Raw genomic sequence first — 15,021 nt, forward strand, 5'->3', positions numbered from 1 at the left:
ATTCACAGGTTTCAGTTTGTGAATGGTTACAGATGGTTTTGCTACTGTATTTATAAAAAAACCCAGCCATTTTCCAAACCTAAGTGGTGTAATTTGGGAGCTGAAAAAAGTAGAAATTTGCAACTATTCAATTATTTTGCCATATCTCATATTTAATGATATTGAAAAAAAATCTATTTTATATATATATATATATATATATATATATATATATATATATATATATATAAATAACTGTTGCATTACTGCAGGTTGCTGCTCTTTCCAATCCAATCTCCCTTTTTTTTCCTCATACTTGCAGGCTTTTATGACTAAATTTTAGGGTCTTATATCTGATTTAAATTATTTAAGTGAAGGGAAGAGTTTTTTCAATCGACCCTTAGCGACTTAGCATCCTGAAGTTGAAGGTGCTTTGTTGTCAGTCAGTATTGGTTTTGTTATGAAATAAATCTATTTCAATTTCAACACCTAATGAAAGCTTGGAAAAAAATGAGATGTTTTTAAGTGCAGCCATCCAAGTTGTTGAGTGATTGTTTTTGTTACTGAAATACAGAGCTGTAATTGGAATGGCGCATAGAGTTCTTTCGACTCCTCTGTTGTGCCAGAAGATACCTTCTCCCACTTTTTAAGACAGTAGTAACTTTTCCTTTGATTATTCTGATTTATCCTTCTTCAGTCTGGCTAACCTGTGAGACAGCAGTTACTTCTTCGACAGCTGCAAAGAAGCCCTGGCCATCTTTGCACAGACTGCACTCACCTCAAAAGTCACTTTAGGAGATTTATTTCAGATGTATGGCTGAGTTGTAAGTGGAGGTAGTACTCATATATGTGCCAGGAACTCAAGCTTAGTCAAATAGGAGATTATATAAAATATCCTCCTATAGACTTGAAGATGTCAGGTACAAAATAATGCTCCAGAAAATAGTAAAGTGTGAAGAAACTGCCCCAGAAGAAATGAGGTAGGGAAATTGTTACATTAAATACTGTTGATCACTTCTGCAATAAAATTTCTGCATTTTGTGAAGAAAATTACTGCTAGAAAGTATCTCATTAAATTAACCTGCAGTTATCTAACGGGTCAAACAGCCCTCAAAAATGTCTGACGTTTATAAGTATGGAAACCTTAGTCTCTTAAATTGCATATAAAATAGTATTGGATTTTTAGTCATGCTTTTTATTTACATTCAGGAACATGGACATGTAATTTGTAAATTTATATATGTGTAAAATCACTTGTTATAGAAGTTTCTCAATTAAATGAGAAGGCGTCGTTATTTTTAAATAACTAGCTGTATGTGTGGCAAATAATCAACACACTTGTTGTAAAAGGTGGTTTGCAGTTTATATGACATAATTTGTCCTTAGATTACACAATATTTTCTCTCTTTCTTGATCTGATGATTACCCAAATATAGAATAAACTGAACTTTCTATTCACATCTATTTGTCTGTTAAATTGTGGCTTCTGAAAGTGACACATTTATAGCATAAGCCTGTGCTCAAATGCAGAAAAGAAAGTTCTTTGTAAGCTTTCTGAAACTGTGAAATCTATGGGTTACACCTGCATCTGGTCAATACCTTTGTCTTCAGAGAACATGCAGTTAGGATCAAGTGTAATAAGGCACTTTTGGTGATGGACAAAAATAAGAAAAAAATCTTGAGGGGTAGGGTGAAGATAAATAAAAATAGGAAGGTATGTAGGACTTCAGAAATGGAAAATAAGTTTTCAGCATAAGGTATTTCATATATGAAGATCAACTGTAACATAAGCACTATTTTTTTAGAATAAATTTCTTTATAGTCATGAGATATTTGTTCGTTCTGGTTAGAGAAGAAAACATAGATATTTTTCCTTTAGTACTGATTGCTTGTTTGACCAGTTAAAGAAATATGATCTCCGTGGTGTTTTTACTGAATTAATACAGCTGCACAGATGTTTTTGTTCTGCATGATGAAACAGGATTACCTGAAATGTGGTATCTCATTTGGATAACATTGGATGCATTTGTGAAATATCATTTGCCTCAACACCACAGTACTGTCAACAGCAAAAGTAATTTCCCCGGTTTCTTTGTCATAAACCTACCTATGAAGCTTTGAAGCCAGTTCAACAAAGAAGTTGCCAGGTGCTTTTCATTGTTTTTCTATTAAATATTTAGATATTTTCCTAAAAAAATTCTGAACATTGCCAGTTTTTAAAGTTACTCCTGCAAGAAGTGAGTAGCCAGTAGTGAACATTACCTTAACCTCCTACACAGCCTTTTATGACAGAGATGTTTATTAATCACAAACAAACAGCTTTCGATTACATATCCAAATAAGTTACACAACAGGTACCTCTTTAAGATATATTACCTCTGGTTTCTATAAAGAAAAAAAGGAGCATTAAACTTCTTCGTTATAGGCTGAAATATAATTCAATTTTATTGTTCAAATCTCAATGTTTTTCCCTTTACATCCAGATACTTCATTACTGCACCACATCATGCGTATCTTCCAGACTTCTACAAGAATGCAGGATTAGCACAAAGGCATGCAATTTAAAACAATGACCTTTTAGTAAATTAGAATTTCTTTGCTTTATTAAATTGTTCTTCTCTGTAATTGTTAATAGTACGTAGTGAAATTATGATAAATGTAACATATATATATATTTATTTAAATTACTGATTATGTTTTACCCACATCAAGGCCACATATTTAAAACTCTCTATTGTGTTGCACGTTGCACAAGAAAAGAGCAGTGTGCAAAGAACTGAATAATCGGATTACTGCAGTGTACTCTAAATCTTATATGGCGAAGGCGATTTTTTTAAAAATCAAATTAAATTATTTAAGTAGTAATATTTTAAAGTTTGGAAGTGTTGGACTGCTTAAATTGAATTTGGAAAAAAAACAAAATGGAAGTTAGACAGTATTGTGGTGGAAATGCTAACTCTGGTTGTACAGGAAAGTCACCGTATTTATTTTTAACTTTTCTTGCTGGACATACTTAACACCACTAAGGATAAAATTACTTTTTAATTTACAACTTATCTCTCTGCACTTTTTGTAGTGGTCAGAGTTCTCTATTATAATTCTTCCCTAAGGCTATATCTTAAAGTTTCACTTCAGCTGCCATTTTAAATAAACTTTTAAGAGTGTGCAGAAAGGAAAACCTCTGTATTCCTCAGTGACTCTCAAAAAGCACAAGTTTCAGCAGGATTATGCATTAGAGAGAAGTTGAAGTGTTTTTCTTAAAGCCCTGGTGCTTACTCAGTCAGTGTGCTGTTCAACTCTGTTTATATTTTGCTCACAGTCATTAAAATCCCAGACACACGTGCTCATTTGCATTTCCATGCATGGAGAGTTGTGAAGGCATAAGAAAAAGTGAAAGAGAGCAACTCTGTGAATTGCTACTTGATGACAGTGTGCATGAACTGCTACTCACCTGGTATTTGACTATCCTTTGTTGTTTGCTGTTCTTGTTTTGCCCTCATACAGTAATGTAGCCAGTGGAATAGCAAAGTAGGCTTTGAAGCCTGAAAAGACAGTATCTTAACCATTGTTTTCCTGCTACCCAGATGCCTCTGGTTTGCTCCCTTGGAGTATTGACTTTCCAGTCTAGTGATTGTGTTTCAGTATCTGCATTAAATACTTAATTGCTGTCATTTTAAAATACAGTAGATACAATGTAGGTGAAAAGTACACATAGTTGGAGAAAAGGCAAGGCAAAGAGTGGTAGAGTGGAAATTCAGGCAGGAAGATAAATGGAGGAAAGAGAATGAAGAAGGAGGAAAGAGAATGAAGAAGTAAGAATGAACAGAGAAACTCAGTCTAATCTGAAAACTGGCAAGATACTTAAATGACTGATGAAATTAATCCCAGTTACATAAAATATATATTCCTTTTATTTTATTTTTTAGCCAGCCTTTATCTGACATCATACAGTAGTTTCTGTTCTCTCTCCACGGAACAGTTCTCCACAAATTTGCATGAGGGCTAGCGTGGCTGGCAGGAACACAGCTAGGATGCAAGCTTTACTGCTTTTTCTGCAAACTGATATGTACACACATGTGCAAAACCTTTTGTTGGTCTCTCTGCCTGTTTCGTTTCTGTCAGCACACTTTGTGCAGTATTAAGAACCTGAAACAAAGGAATAAGAAAATTAGAAGATAATTTTTGTACTTTCAGTATCCAGAAACTGGGAAATAAATGTATATTTAAATCAATGTTCTCTATACAGGGAATTCTCTTTTTCACAAAGCATCTGCACTGTATTTGGTCCTCTGTGTTACTCTCTGTCTTTGTTTTTTGTTCGATTTGAGGGGTTTTGGCTCTCCAGAAGTATTATTGTCTTCTCACAGTTAGATAGTAATCTTCTTTTCCCCAAGAGGCTCAGTGGGCTGGAACAGACTGGACGTGAGTTAATGATGCCCTGTTTAGCATATAGCTGGAATTTTCTCTTTCTACTTGCTTTGTGGCTGTTTTTCTGTATCTAGCCATGAGTCCCTCCTGTTTCTTTGGCTCTGTCTCCCTTTGACAATAATTTCTGCTTGCTTGCTTGCTTTGGTGATTCCTCTGCAGAAAAAATGCTTCAAAGATTTTATTTTCATCCTTTTTCAGTCTTTTTAGGAGCAGAAAATCCTCTTACTGTGAATATTCCAAGTGTAATGGCAGTAATGCTGATGGGACCTGCAGACAGCAGTTTTGTGCTCTATAACAGCCCATACTATATAAAAGAGGGATAAGTAAAATTCAGTCTGTGTTTATGTAAAAAATACTTCATTTAATTTTATTAGCTCACCTTTTTTTTAATTCACAAGCTCGCTTGAACTGAGCTGGTAACTACCAAGATGTTGCAGGATGAGTATTACAACTGAGTTATTTTCTAATTCACTTAATTTTGATGTAATCTTCAAAAAAAAACATGTTAATTAAACATCTCACTTCCATCACCATATAGATAAGAAAAAAATGCAAAGACAAAAGGAAAGAGAATATAATTGAGTCTATTCCATTATTCTTCATTTCAAATAACTCTGCTCTTGCCCATTGTGAAGTTGAACTCTTCTTTCCACAATAAACAGCTCAGTCCAACACCAGGCCTGTTTCCCACTCCTCAAACATCACCTTAATGGTGGCTGAAATGATTTCATATTGAATTACTTACTTATGTGTTTTTCTCTTTGCCAGACAGTGTCTGATGTAGCAGGTCAGGACTCGTTTTCAGTGGTATGTCACTCTTATGATGCAATGAGTCTCAGTCCCAACCAGCGAAACCAGTGATAAAGAATAGCTCCCACTACCTGAGGCAAACTGTGTCTACGAATAAATCAAAGAACAGAGAACTTGTCCTCCTAAAAGAACCCAAAAAAACTCCCAAGAAACCCCCACATTTTTCTATTAAGCATCTTCTGAAAAAAAAAATAAAAAAGGGGTTTTTATTTTCAGTTCATATGCTTATCACAGTTTATTATATATTTTGCAAGCATGGGATTTGGAAGCCAGCAGAAAGCCTTACAATTCTAATGTCACTAAAACAGGATCTTATCTGAGAAGATAATTAGGCTTGGAGGAGAAGTTTTGCTTTGCAGGATGTTTCTGGAAAGGAAAGAAAAACAGAACCAATAGTTAAGTAGAGCCTCATATTACAGGCTCTTGTCTGTAATTGTCTAGAAATTGAATTAACCTCCCTCTTGTGCATGTCATTTAAAACATAGCTTAGGAAAGGCTGCACAGAGGTTAGGACTCTGAAGGTCTAGTAAATAGAAATAGTAGCAGAGGTCCTCACACCAGGAGAAGGGAGGACTTGTGACAAGAGAGGAAAGGAGGGGAAGACGGGGAAGAGAAATGTTCATTTTGGCAGTTGAGCTGACAGAATAGATTTGTCTCTGAGCCCAATAGTTGTAAAAGTAGGCCAAAGGGGTCTGCTGAGTAAACAAATGGAAGTTTGTTACTTCGTTCCAAAAATGATACTTTCTATGTGCGATGTCTGGGCACAACAGAAAATAGAAATGGAACTTGTTAGTCTTTTAATTACAGAAGACAATTACATATAGTTTTAATGTCACTATCAACACTTTTTTTTTTTCCTTCGGGAATGAAAGATCTGTTGTTGATAAACACAGAGGGCTTGCCCACTGTTCTGGATGCTATTAAGGGGAATTGTCTTATGTGTAAATCTGTTAGGTTTCTTAACAAGAAAAAAAAGAACAATAAAAATGAGGTAGTTTATTTCTAAACAATCCTCACTGATCGCTATCACGTGGCGTCTGTCATCCTGTAGTGTTGCATGCTTCTCCTATACATAGGTAGGGGTGTTCTGTAACACCATGGAGTTATTTTGTTTTTTGAGAGAAGAGAAAGTTATCCGATAGGGATTTAAAAAACAAGTTTCATTTGGAAGTATTACTGGAACATAACTACAATCATTGTCTCATAAACATCTACAAGCTAAAGGAAAAATACCAGATTGTTTTGGTGGCAGATTTTAAGTCTTTGAAATAGTTCTTTTTAATACATTGACATCTTTTAATTTGAATTGACTGCCTAAATGTCAGTGTTTTATTTATTTATTTATTAAAAATCCCTTACTGCAGTAGGAAACTAAAAGTGTATGGGGCAATAGAATGAAAGATCCATTTGAAGCTTACTGTCAAAAATCACTAATTTTGTCTTTCTCCTCACCACAAGAAGATTTTAATTTTGAGTTGGCAAAATGGAAAAGCACAGATTAGGATTATGGGGTAAAAGGAAGGGAAAGAAGAGTGATAATGATCAGAGCAAGTTTGTGGGACAACAGCTCAGAAAGACATGCAGATGATCTTCCTTGTCCCTTCCAACTCGAACTATTCTATGATTCTGTAACTTGGCAAAATTTGTTTCCAGGACACAAATCTGAGAATGGAAAAAAGGAAAATCTGAGAATGATCCCCTTCTCAAAGTTGCTGTGATGCTAGAGATATATATAAATGAGGGAGTAGTCTATGAGGATAGAACTAGCTGATATGAGGGAATCAAACAGAAAAAAGATGGGAGCTAGTTTTTTCATGGAAGTAACATAGACTGAGAATATGAACTAGCTCTTCAGGCAGCCTGCACTGGAAAGCACTGGATTGACCTGACATAAACAAAATAGGCTGTGCTTTTACCTTGTAATAAGTCACCTCAGAGAAGTGTCTGTTTTGCCTGTACCTAAACCCATCCCTTTTGTTGAGGCATGCTTTTCAGTAGTGAAACATGTATTATATACATACATTAAAAAAACAGGGCTAGAAAACAAGTTTATGTTCCTGAGTCGAGGCAGGAGTAAACCAATTTGAAGTTCAGCAATAAGGAATTTGAACTGTGGGATTATATGAGTTTGGCTGGGCACGACAGACAAAATCAAACATGCTTTGTGGAGAATTGGTGAGTATTAAGGAGAGTAGCAAACTCCTTCTCTGGAGACTTTTAAGACCTGTCTGGATGCCTTTCTGAGTAACCTACCCCAGTTTTGGTCCTGCTCTGGCAGGGGTGTTGAACTCAATGATCTTTGGAGGTCCCTTCCAACCCCTAATATTCTGTGATTCTGTGGACTGTGGTCAAAGCAAGCCAGTATGCAAGATATGCAGAAAGCATTAATTCTACCAAAACAGGACAGGGAATACCTGTAAATTGTAGGTGTGTACAACTTCCTTAGCATTCAGAAATGCCTCACTACCTTTTAAACAAAGATTATTCCAGCAAGTTAATTCTTTGTGAATGCCATTTTACAACTCAAAGATTTCAGTAACTATTTCAGACTTTTGCAGCAGAGTGTAATGTCTTCTTGTGTGCAATGACCCTGAACCAATCTTTTATGTTCTTCTTTTCTTTGTCTTTCTAAATGTGTGTGGGCTGCAGATGGTTCTGTGAAGGAAAAGAACTCCAAAATAACCCCGACATCCAGATCTGTTCTGGAAGTGGAGGACTTCATTCACTAATTATAGCAGAAGCCTTTGAAGACGATACTGGACGCTATACTTGTCTGGCTTCAAATTCCATTGGTTCAGATAGTACATCAGCTGAAATATTCATTGAAGGTAAGAGGTGAAATAATAAGATACTTAACACATACAGGAAAATACAATTAAGCTGAAATTTACTTTTGGTTCTTTATGTTAAGATGACATTTGGTTTGGTGGTATTTTTATGATGTTCCTCTGCTTTTCTTTAATGCAACACAGTTTGAACAGCACATCATATTAATTCAGGTATTTCAAGGAATGTCCCAAGAATCAATGGGTAGATTACTATTTATTTAGGGCATGAGTAAGATAAAGAATGGAAAAGGAGAAACAAGCAGAGCTTTGGCATATGGTTAGCTTTAAAGTAGTACCCTCTGTAAATCAAAGATTTGACTGGTGATGTCAAATCATAGAGTTGTAGTCAATGGGGCAGAATCTAGTTGGAGGTCTGTGACTAGTGGAGTCCCTCAGGGGTCGGTACTGGGACCGGTGCTGTTCAATATCTTCATCAACGACCTGGATGAGGGTACAGAATGTACCCTCAGCAAGTTTGCTGATGACACTAAACTGGGAGGAGTGGCTGACACACCAGAAGGCTGTGCTGCCACTCAGAGAGACCTAGACAGGCTGGAGACTTGGGCGGGGAAAAACCTGATGAAGTTCAACAAGGGCAAGTGTAGAGTTTTGCATTTGGGGAAGAAAAATGCCATGTACCAGTACAGGTTGGGGGCTGACCTGCTGGAGAGCAGTGTAGGTGAAAGGGACCTGGGGGTTCTGGTAGACAGGAGGATGACCATGAGCCAGCAGTGTGCCCTTGTGGCTAAGAAGGCCAATGGCATCCTGGGGTGCATTAGGAAGGGTGTGGTTATTAGGTCAAGAGAGGTTCTCCTCCTCCTCTATTCTGCATTGGTGAGGCCACATCTGGAATATTGTGTCCAGTTCTGGACCCCTCAGTTCAAGAAGGACAGGGAACTGCTTGAAAGAGTCCAGTGCAGAGCCACAAAGATGATGAAGGGAGTGGAACATCTCCCTTATGAGGAAATGCTGAGGGAGCTGGGTCTCTTTAGCTTGGAGAAAAGGATACTGAGGGGTGACCTCATCAACGTTTACAAATATGTAAAGGGTGAGTGTCAGGAAGATGGAGTTAAGCTTTTTTCAGTGATGTCTAGGACAAGGGGTAATGGATGCAAACTGGAGCATAGGAGGTTCAATGTGAATATCAGGAAATTTTTTTTTACTGTGAGAGTGACAGAGCCCTGGAACAGGCTGCCCAGAGAGGTTGTGGAGTCTCCTTCACTGGAGACATTCAAGACCCACCTGGACGCGTTCCTGTGTGATGTGCTCTAGGTGATCCTGCTCTGGCAGGGAGGTTGGACTAGATGATCTTTCGAGGTCCCTTCCAACCCCTAGGATTCTGTGATTCTGTCGTGTGAAAAATAATTTTGATAATAGCAGTAATCCCTGTCACATTTCTGAACTTCTTTCCACTGTTATTATATGAGTATTCTTCAGTCACAGGTAAATGTATTATAATTCTTCCTATTTGGTAACCTGACTTAAGGTCAGGTTAAAAGTCTGGGTTTTTTCCTGAAGCAACTGCTAGTAATTGTGAAAATGTTTGCTGACTTCAAAATTAATAATTATTTTCTCTGAGGAAAGTTAATGACTATACCATGAGTAAAATGATTGATTTAATTTTTCAGTGGATGAATGTATTTTAGGCATTATTATATTAATTTAATACTGATTTTTACTTTAATTCCTGCATATTTGAAAGATTTTGGTAATAAGTATTCTTTTACCAGCTATGGAACACATTAAAATGAATGTAAATGGTTAATTGAAAGCATAAAACAAATTACTGTAAGAGATACACAAAACAAGTCTGAATAATACCATACCAAAATGGTTAAATAGCTTTTGATTAAAAAAGCAATGAAGCTTTCACTATAAATTAGCTAAATCATGGCAGATGTGCCATTACAGGATTTCTTTCATTATGTTTCAGAGATTTGTTATCCCACATCAGGATACAAAGCAAAATCCCTGAGATATTTCTGAATCTTATGGATTCTAGTAAGACTTTTCTTCACAGAAGTAAGAATTATTTTAAAAATACTCAGATATAAACAAATATATAATACTGTGTATAGTTATAATAACAAGCAACATTTAGGAAGAAGCAGGTTGATAGAAAGATACAGCAATATTTTAAAATTCCTTTTTTGCGATCAGGTAAAATCTTACTCTGTGGAAGTACTATCTTGAAGTTTCACTACATGTAGCTTTGGAAGAGAGAGGATTGTACAAGGCGTTAGGCTCCTCCGCTATGGTCTTTAAGGAAACCAGATGACGGTCGCACAAGCATTGTGTTGTACATTGTCTCGATGGCAATGGTGCCTCGTACGTTCTTTGCAGCAGGGCCAGCCACACAAGACTTGGTTATGGTTTGCTCAAGAGAAATGCTTTCCTGTAGACCCACTTTGCTCGTTTGACATTGCTTCTCTCTTCTTACCTTCTCTGTGGTATTTGTTGCTTTGTTTTTTGTTGTCTAAACTTTGTAAATGAATAGGATACTCAGGTGCCTCAGTCTAAGCTTTATTCCATTAAAATTAGTCTATGCTATGCTATGCATATTGATAATGAATTTCTTATGATTGGAATTAAAATAACAGCTTTGCATATCCTTTGAGGAATAGTATGTACAGCACAAATGTCTAGAATAAACGTTGTGCAAACTTAGTACAAAGGGAATGAATGTTTTCATATTTTTTTCTTCAAGTGAGTTCAGGGTCTTACCAAACCTGTACACTATATCTAGACTTCCACTGGCAAGAAATACCGGTACATAAATGTTATGCAGGTTAATATAAATAGTCTAAACTGTGGAGATTCTTGGTATCAAATTTAGTCTGAAAATGTCTTGCTGTATTACGTTGCTCTTACTTAAGGCTGATTTGTTATCTGTGTATAAGCTATGTTTGCTTAAGCTTTAACATTCAAGTAGATAAAATTATATATTTCCAGCAAAATTGTAGTAATCAGGATTATTTTTCCTTTTTTGGCCATATTTGCTTCAATATGAAGGAAGACAGCTAAGAGCCTATGGAAAACAGTTTGCAATGAAACTGACATCATTACAATTTCTGTAACTGTCTAAAGTACATAGTTACAATCTCTTATCAGCTAAGAAAAACTGCAGTAGTTTATTACAGACAGTTATCAACTCTTGAACTTTAATGCAAAAGCAGCATATTTTTCTTTGTAATGTAAACATTAAATACATCAGTAAAAGGATATGAGATTATTGAAAATACTTTATTTTCCAGGTGCCAGTTCCACAGATTCAGAGACTGAAAGTTTAAGTTTCAAATCAAAATCTGGAGCTATGCCACAGTAAGTGTGCAAAGTAGAACGAATGATGTGGAAATGTTCTTAATAAGGGGCACTGGAGAATCTTTAGTAGTTTTAGATTGGAATAAGCATCTGGGGTATATTTGTGTATGTCTTGTCTTTTCTCCTTCTCTCATGTCACATAAATGTGTAGTATTATAACTGCAGAATTTGGGCCTTACCCTGACAACTCAACTTGTTGATATCAGCTTTTCAAATTCAGAACTAATTTTAAGTTAATCAAGTCTTCATTTGTAATCACTCAGTTCTATGCCTCAAAAAAAAAACAAACCAACAAAACAAAACCATAAAAAAAAAAAACAGTGTGGCCTACAATTCAATAAACAAAATACATTTTAGTTTATATTTTTCAATTGGATGTTAAAGTGTAAATCAGCAAAAGATTGTGTTCTGCTCAAGTTTCCTCCAATGTTAGTCTCTTCAGCTGATAACAACAAATGTAAAGATGTAGAAAATACAAGGTGCCTTATCCGTTACAAACTAGTATATTGTGATTTCAGATCATATTGTGATCTTAGAAAGTCGTCTTTCTTTATATATATATATATTTTTTTTTTTTTTTTTTTTTCCAGGGCTCAAAAGAAAACCACCTCTGTTTCCCTGACAATAGGATCTTCTACACCAAAGTCTGGAGTGACCACAGCTGTAATTCAACCTATCTCTGTGCCCACTCAGCAGGTACTTTTAGACAGTGATTTTTTAATTAGTAAAAGTATTTTACATTTTATTTCACAATTTCTGAGTCCTGAAAAACTTTGTCATTATGAGGAATTACATTATTGCATTATAAACATATGTTAATATATTAAGAATGACAATTTTTTAAAATTAAGTGTGTATCTAGTGAATGGGGCATTAAAGTAAATATACACATGAATTCTTACACAATGTGTATCAGCATAGCATGTGAGCAGCTGACAGATCTGGTGCTGATGAAAATTATAGAGTATGTAATTTATTAGTGACAATGTAATACAAATGAATGTCTACAGTACTTCTTGTAAAAGTTTTACATTTTCTTATTAAATTAAATATTGTTGTGATTCTCCAAGCCTATTAGAGAAAACTAAATTTTACTACCTAGAAGTTAAATGTAGAAAATAAATGCTCATTAAATTTCACTAAATTTTAATGCCACGGTGGATGGCTTCAAGTTTGCATATAAAAAAAATAAAATAAAAATCTCTTTAAGACTGTACATGGTAAATTCTTTCCCCTATCTTGGGCTAACTTTGAGTACCTAGGTTTATTTATTACTTTATCAGTCAAGAGATGTAATAACAGGAAAGGCAAAAATGCTTCAGTGCAAAGGACGTACTTGAATGACATTAACAGGAGTCAAACTCTCAAAATACTTAAGGCAAAGACAATTGGATACAAAATTATCATGGGAAGTATAGTAGCCTTTAAAGCTTGCATTTTGATTTTGGAAATATGGCAGATGTGAAATAGTGATGTCACTCAAGAAGTGTGCTGGAGTGAATACCAAAATGAGACTGTGCATTTGAGAGTTTGCATTATTCCATAGGTCTATGAAGGCCATGTTATTGAAATCAGTATTCTTCCCATTTTATAGCATTGTTGCATTGCTTTGCAGGTTCAAAGCCCTACTTCGTACCTGCACCGTGTGGATGGACCTAAGTCTACTTATTCTGCACCCGTTTTTACAAAGGTATGTTTTATCCATCATTTTTATATCATACTACTATAGTACAGAAGGAAATATCAAGATTATATATCCTAATGCAGGAATGTTTACTCATGTTAAAACTTTTACAGTGTCCATTACTTCCCAAGAAAATACTCCTCCACTGCAACAATTAAGTTCTTATGCCTTGTAGCCTAAGATCACTAATGGAATTACATGAATGTTCTGTATGTGTTTGTCTTATGGCCATGACTGTCCTCCCTTGAGAAGTAAGGCAAGGTAGGGACCAATTACAGTTCACAGACATGATAAAGCCTCATTCACAAGAAGAAATAACACAGGCTTTTTTTACTTTGTTTAAGGAAAAAAAAAAATCATGTAGGTATGTTAGTCAGAAGAGCAGTTCAAATATTATTCATTGGGGTGCCTTGTAAAATGTAAGACATGGACTGGCTAGAAGGGAAACTTTTATTCCGTAATTCTTTAGTAACTATTTAAGTCAATATTTATCATCACATTCTTTCCAAACGGTAACAACAAAAAGGACAGCACGTTTCCCTACTTTTTAAAATACAACTTTAATTAAAAAATATTCTTTCATCTTACATTCAAACCAGCATTTCCATAGCACTAACTACCACTGAGTCCCCATTTGCTGAAGTCAAAATGAAGAAAATAAGGTATTTCTGGTTGGTACTGCAGAAAAGCAGTTGACTAAAAGCTATGGAACAGCAAATGGTTTTTCCTAGATATAAGAGTAAGCTCTGTTCACCACAACTATCTAGCCTGGCTCTATCGTGCCCCTTTCTCATGTCAGGAAATGTCTGACTCTATCCCTCATAGTTCTGCATTGATACTGCAGGTGTCACAGGACAGTGGAGAGGGGAAATGCAGGGGGTTAGAGAATGCGGTTTCTGCAAGGTGGGGAGGCAAGAAACTTCTAGTAAGAGTAGAAAATAGTAGAAATCCATAGTGTCTGACTCCTGTCTATTCTGTTACTTACAGTGCTGTGCTTCTCCTCTCTCACTGTTGTTCATTAAAGGTTTAGACTCTTCCTGAAATTTTTCAGATTTTATTACAGCCCTAATACCATTTCAGAAGCTATCCATGCACAAGATAATATATCCTAATAACATTTGTGTCATCTAATTTTCCTGGTTGATTATAAATTGCTCAGAGGAAAAGCAACTCCACATTTTAGAGGCTGACCTGAAAGCAGCACAGCTAGTCTCTCAGAACCAAGCCAATTACTGTGTACCTAGTTGCAAAATTTTCGTTTCACTTTGTGGAAGAAAGATAAAAAATGAAAGGTCAGACTGCAGCTATCTGCTTGTGATGGTCTGACGAATTAAGTACTTCTACACCTTTTCCATCTTTGATCTTATTAAGAATGTTTTTGAAAATAACAGATTCAGTAATTTTTAACTGCATAGCCGATAAATTAATGAATGAAAATACAGCTCACAGAAGATGTCTATTGCAAAAATGTAATGATACAATAAAATAAAGTGGAAATACGAAGGGAAGAAAAGACTATAGAAATGTAAAATGCTCCAACTTCATTTGAATTGTGATTATTATATTTCAGGAGCTACAAAACTCCACAGCATCTGAGGGACAAGTCGTGGTATTGGAATGCAGGGTCAGAGGACCCCCTCCCATTCATGTTAAGTGGTTTCGACAGGGCATTGAAATTAAAGATTCTCCAGACTTCAGAATTCTCCAAAAGAGTAAGTCAATAATCTGAAGTGGCTACTTTTGATATTGTGTGGGGAAAGATCATTCAATTAGTCTGTCAGTATTGGGTTTTGGATGGAGTCCTCTCTTCCTCACAGTTCAGTGATTATAATGGCTAGAAGTAATAATTAGACTACTGCCATCAACAGATAATTTATCTTCCTTATTTGTAATGTTTCTGTACAGATTCTGTAATTGTCTACAGTATTTCGGTATAAGATATTCATTCATTATACTGTCATTTATTAATGT

General features: G+C 35.6%; 1 protein-coding gene across 7 annotated transcripts in view; it reads left to right on the forward strand.

Moving 5' to 3' along the window:
* Positions 1–15,021, forward strand: part of PALLD (palladin, cytoskeletal associated protein) — a 201,728-nt gene that overhangs the window by 63,987 nt on the left and 122,720 nt on the right. For all 7 annotated transcript variants that reach the window (XM_051616443.1, XM_051616441.1, XM_051616446.1 and 4 more), the window contains 5 exons: positions 7,867–8,045; positions 11,300–11,366; positions 11,957–12,062; positions 12,982–13,056; positions 14,621–14,762. In XM_051616443.1, coding sequence (XP_051472403.1) covers positions 7,867–8,045; positions 11,300–11,366; positions 11,957–12,062; positions 12,982–13,056; positions 14,621–14,762 — 569 coding nt within the window. The remainder of the gene's footprint in view (positions 1–7,866; positions 8,046–11,299; positions 11,367–11,956; positions 12,063–12,981; positions 13,057–14,620; positions 14,763–15,021) is intronic.

Source organism: Apus apus, chromosome 4, assembly GCF_020740795.1.
Source record: "Apus apus isolate bApuApu2 chromosome 4, bApuApu2.pri.cur, whole genome shotgun sequence".
NCBI lineage: Eukaryota > Metazoa > Chordata > Aves > Apodiformes > Apodidae > Apus > Apus apus.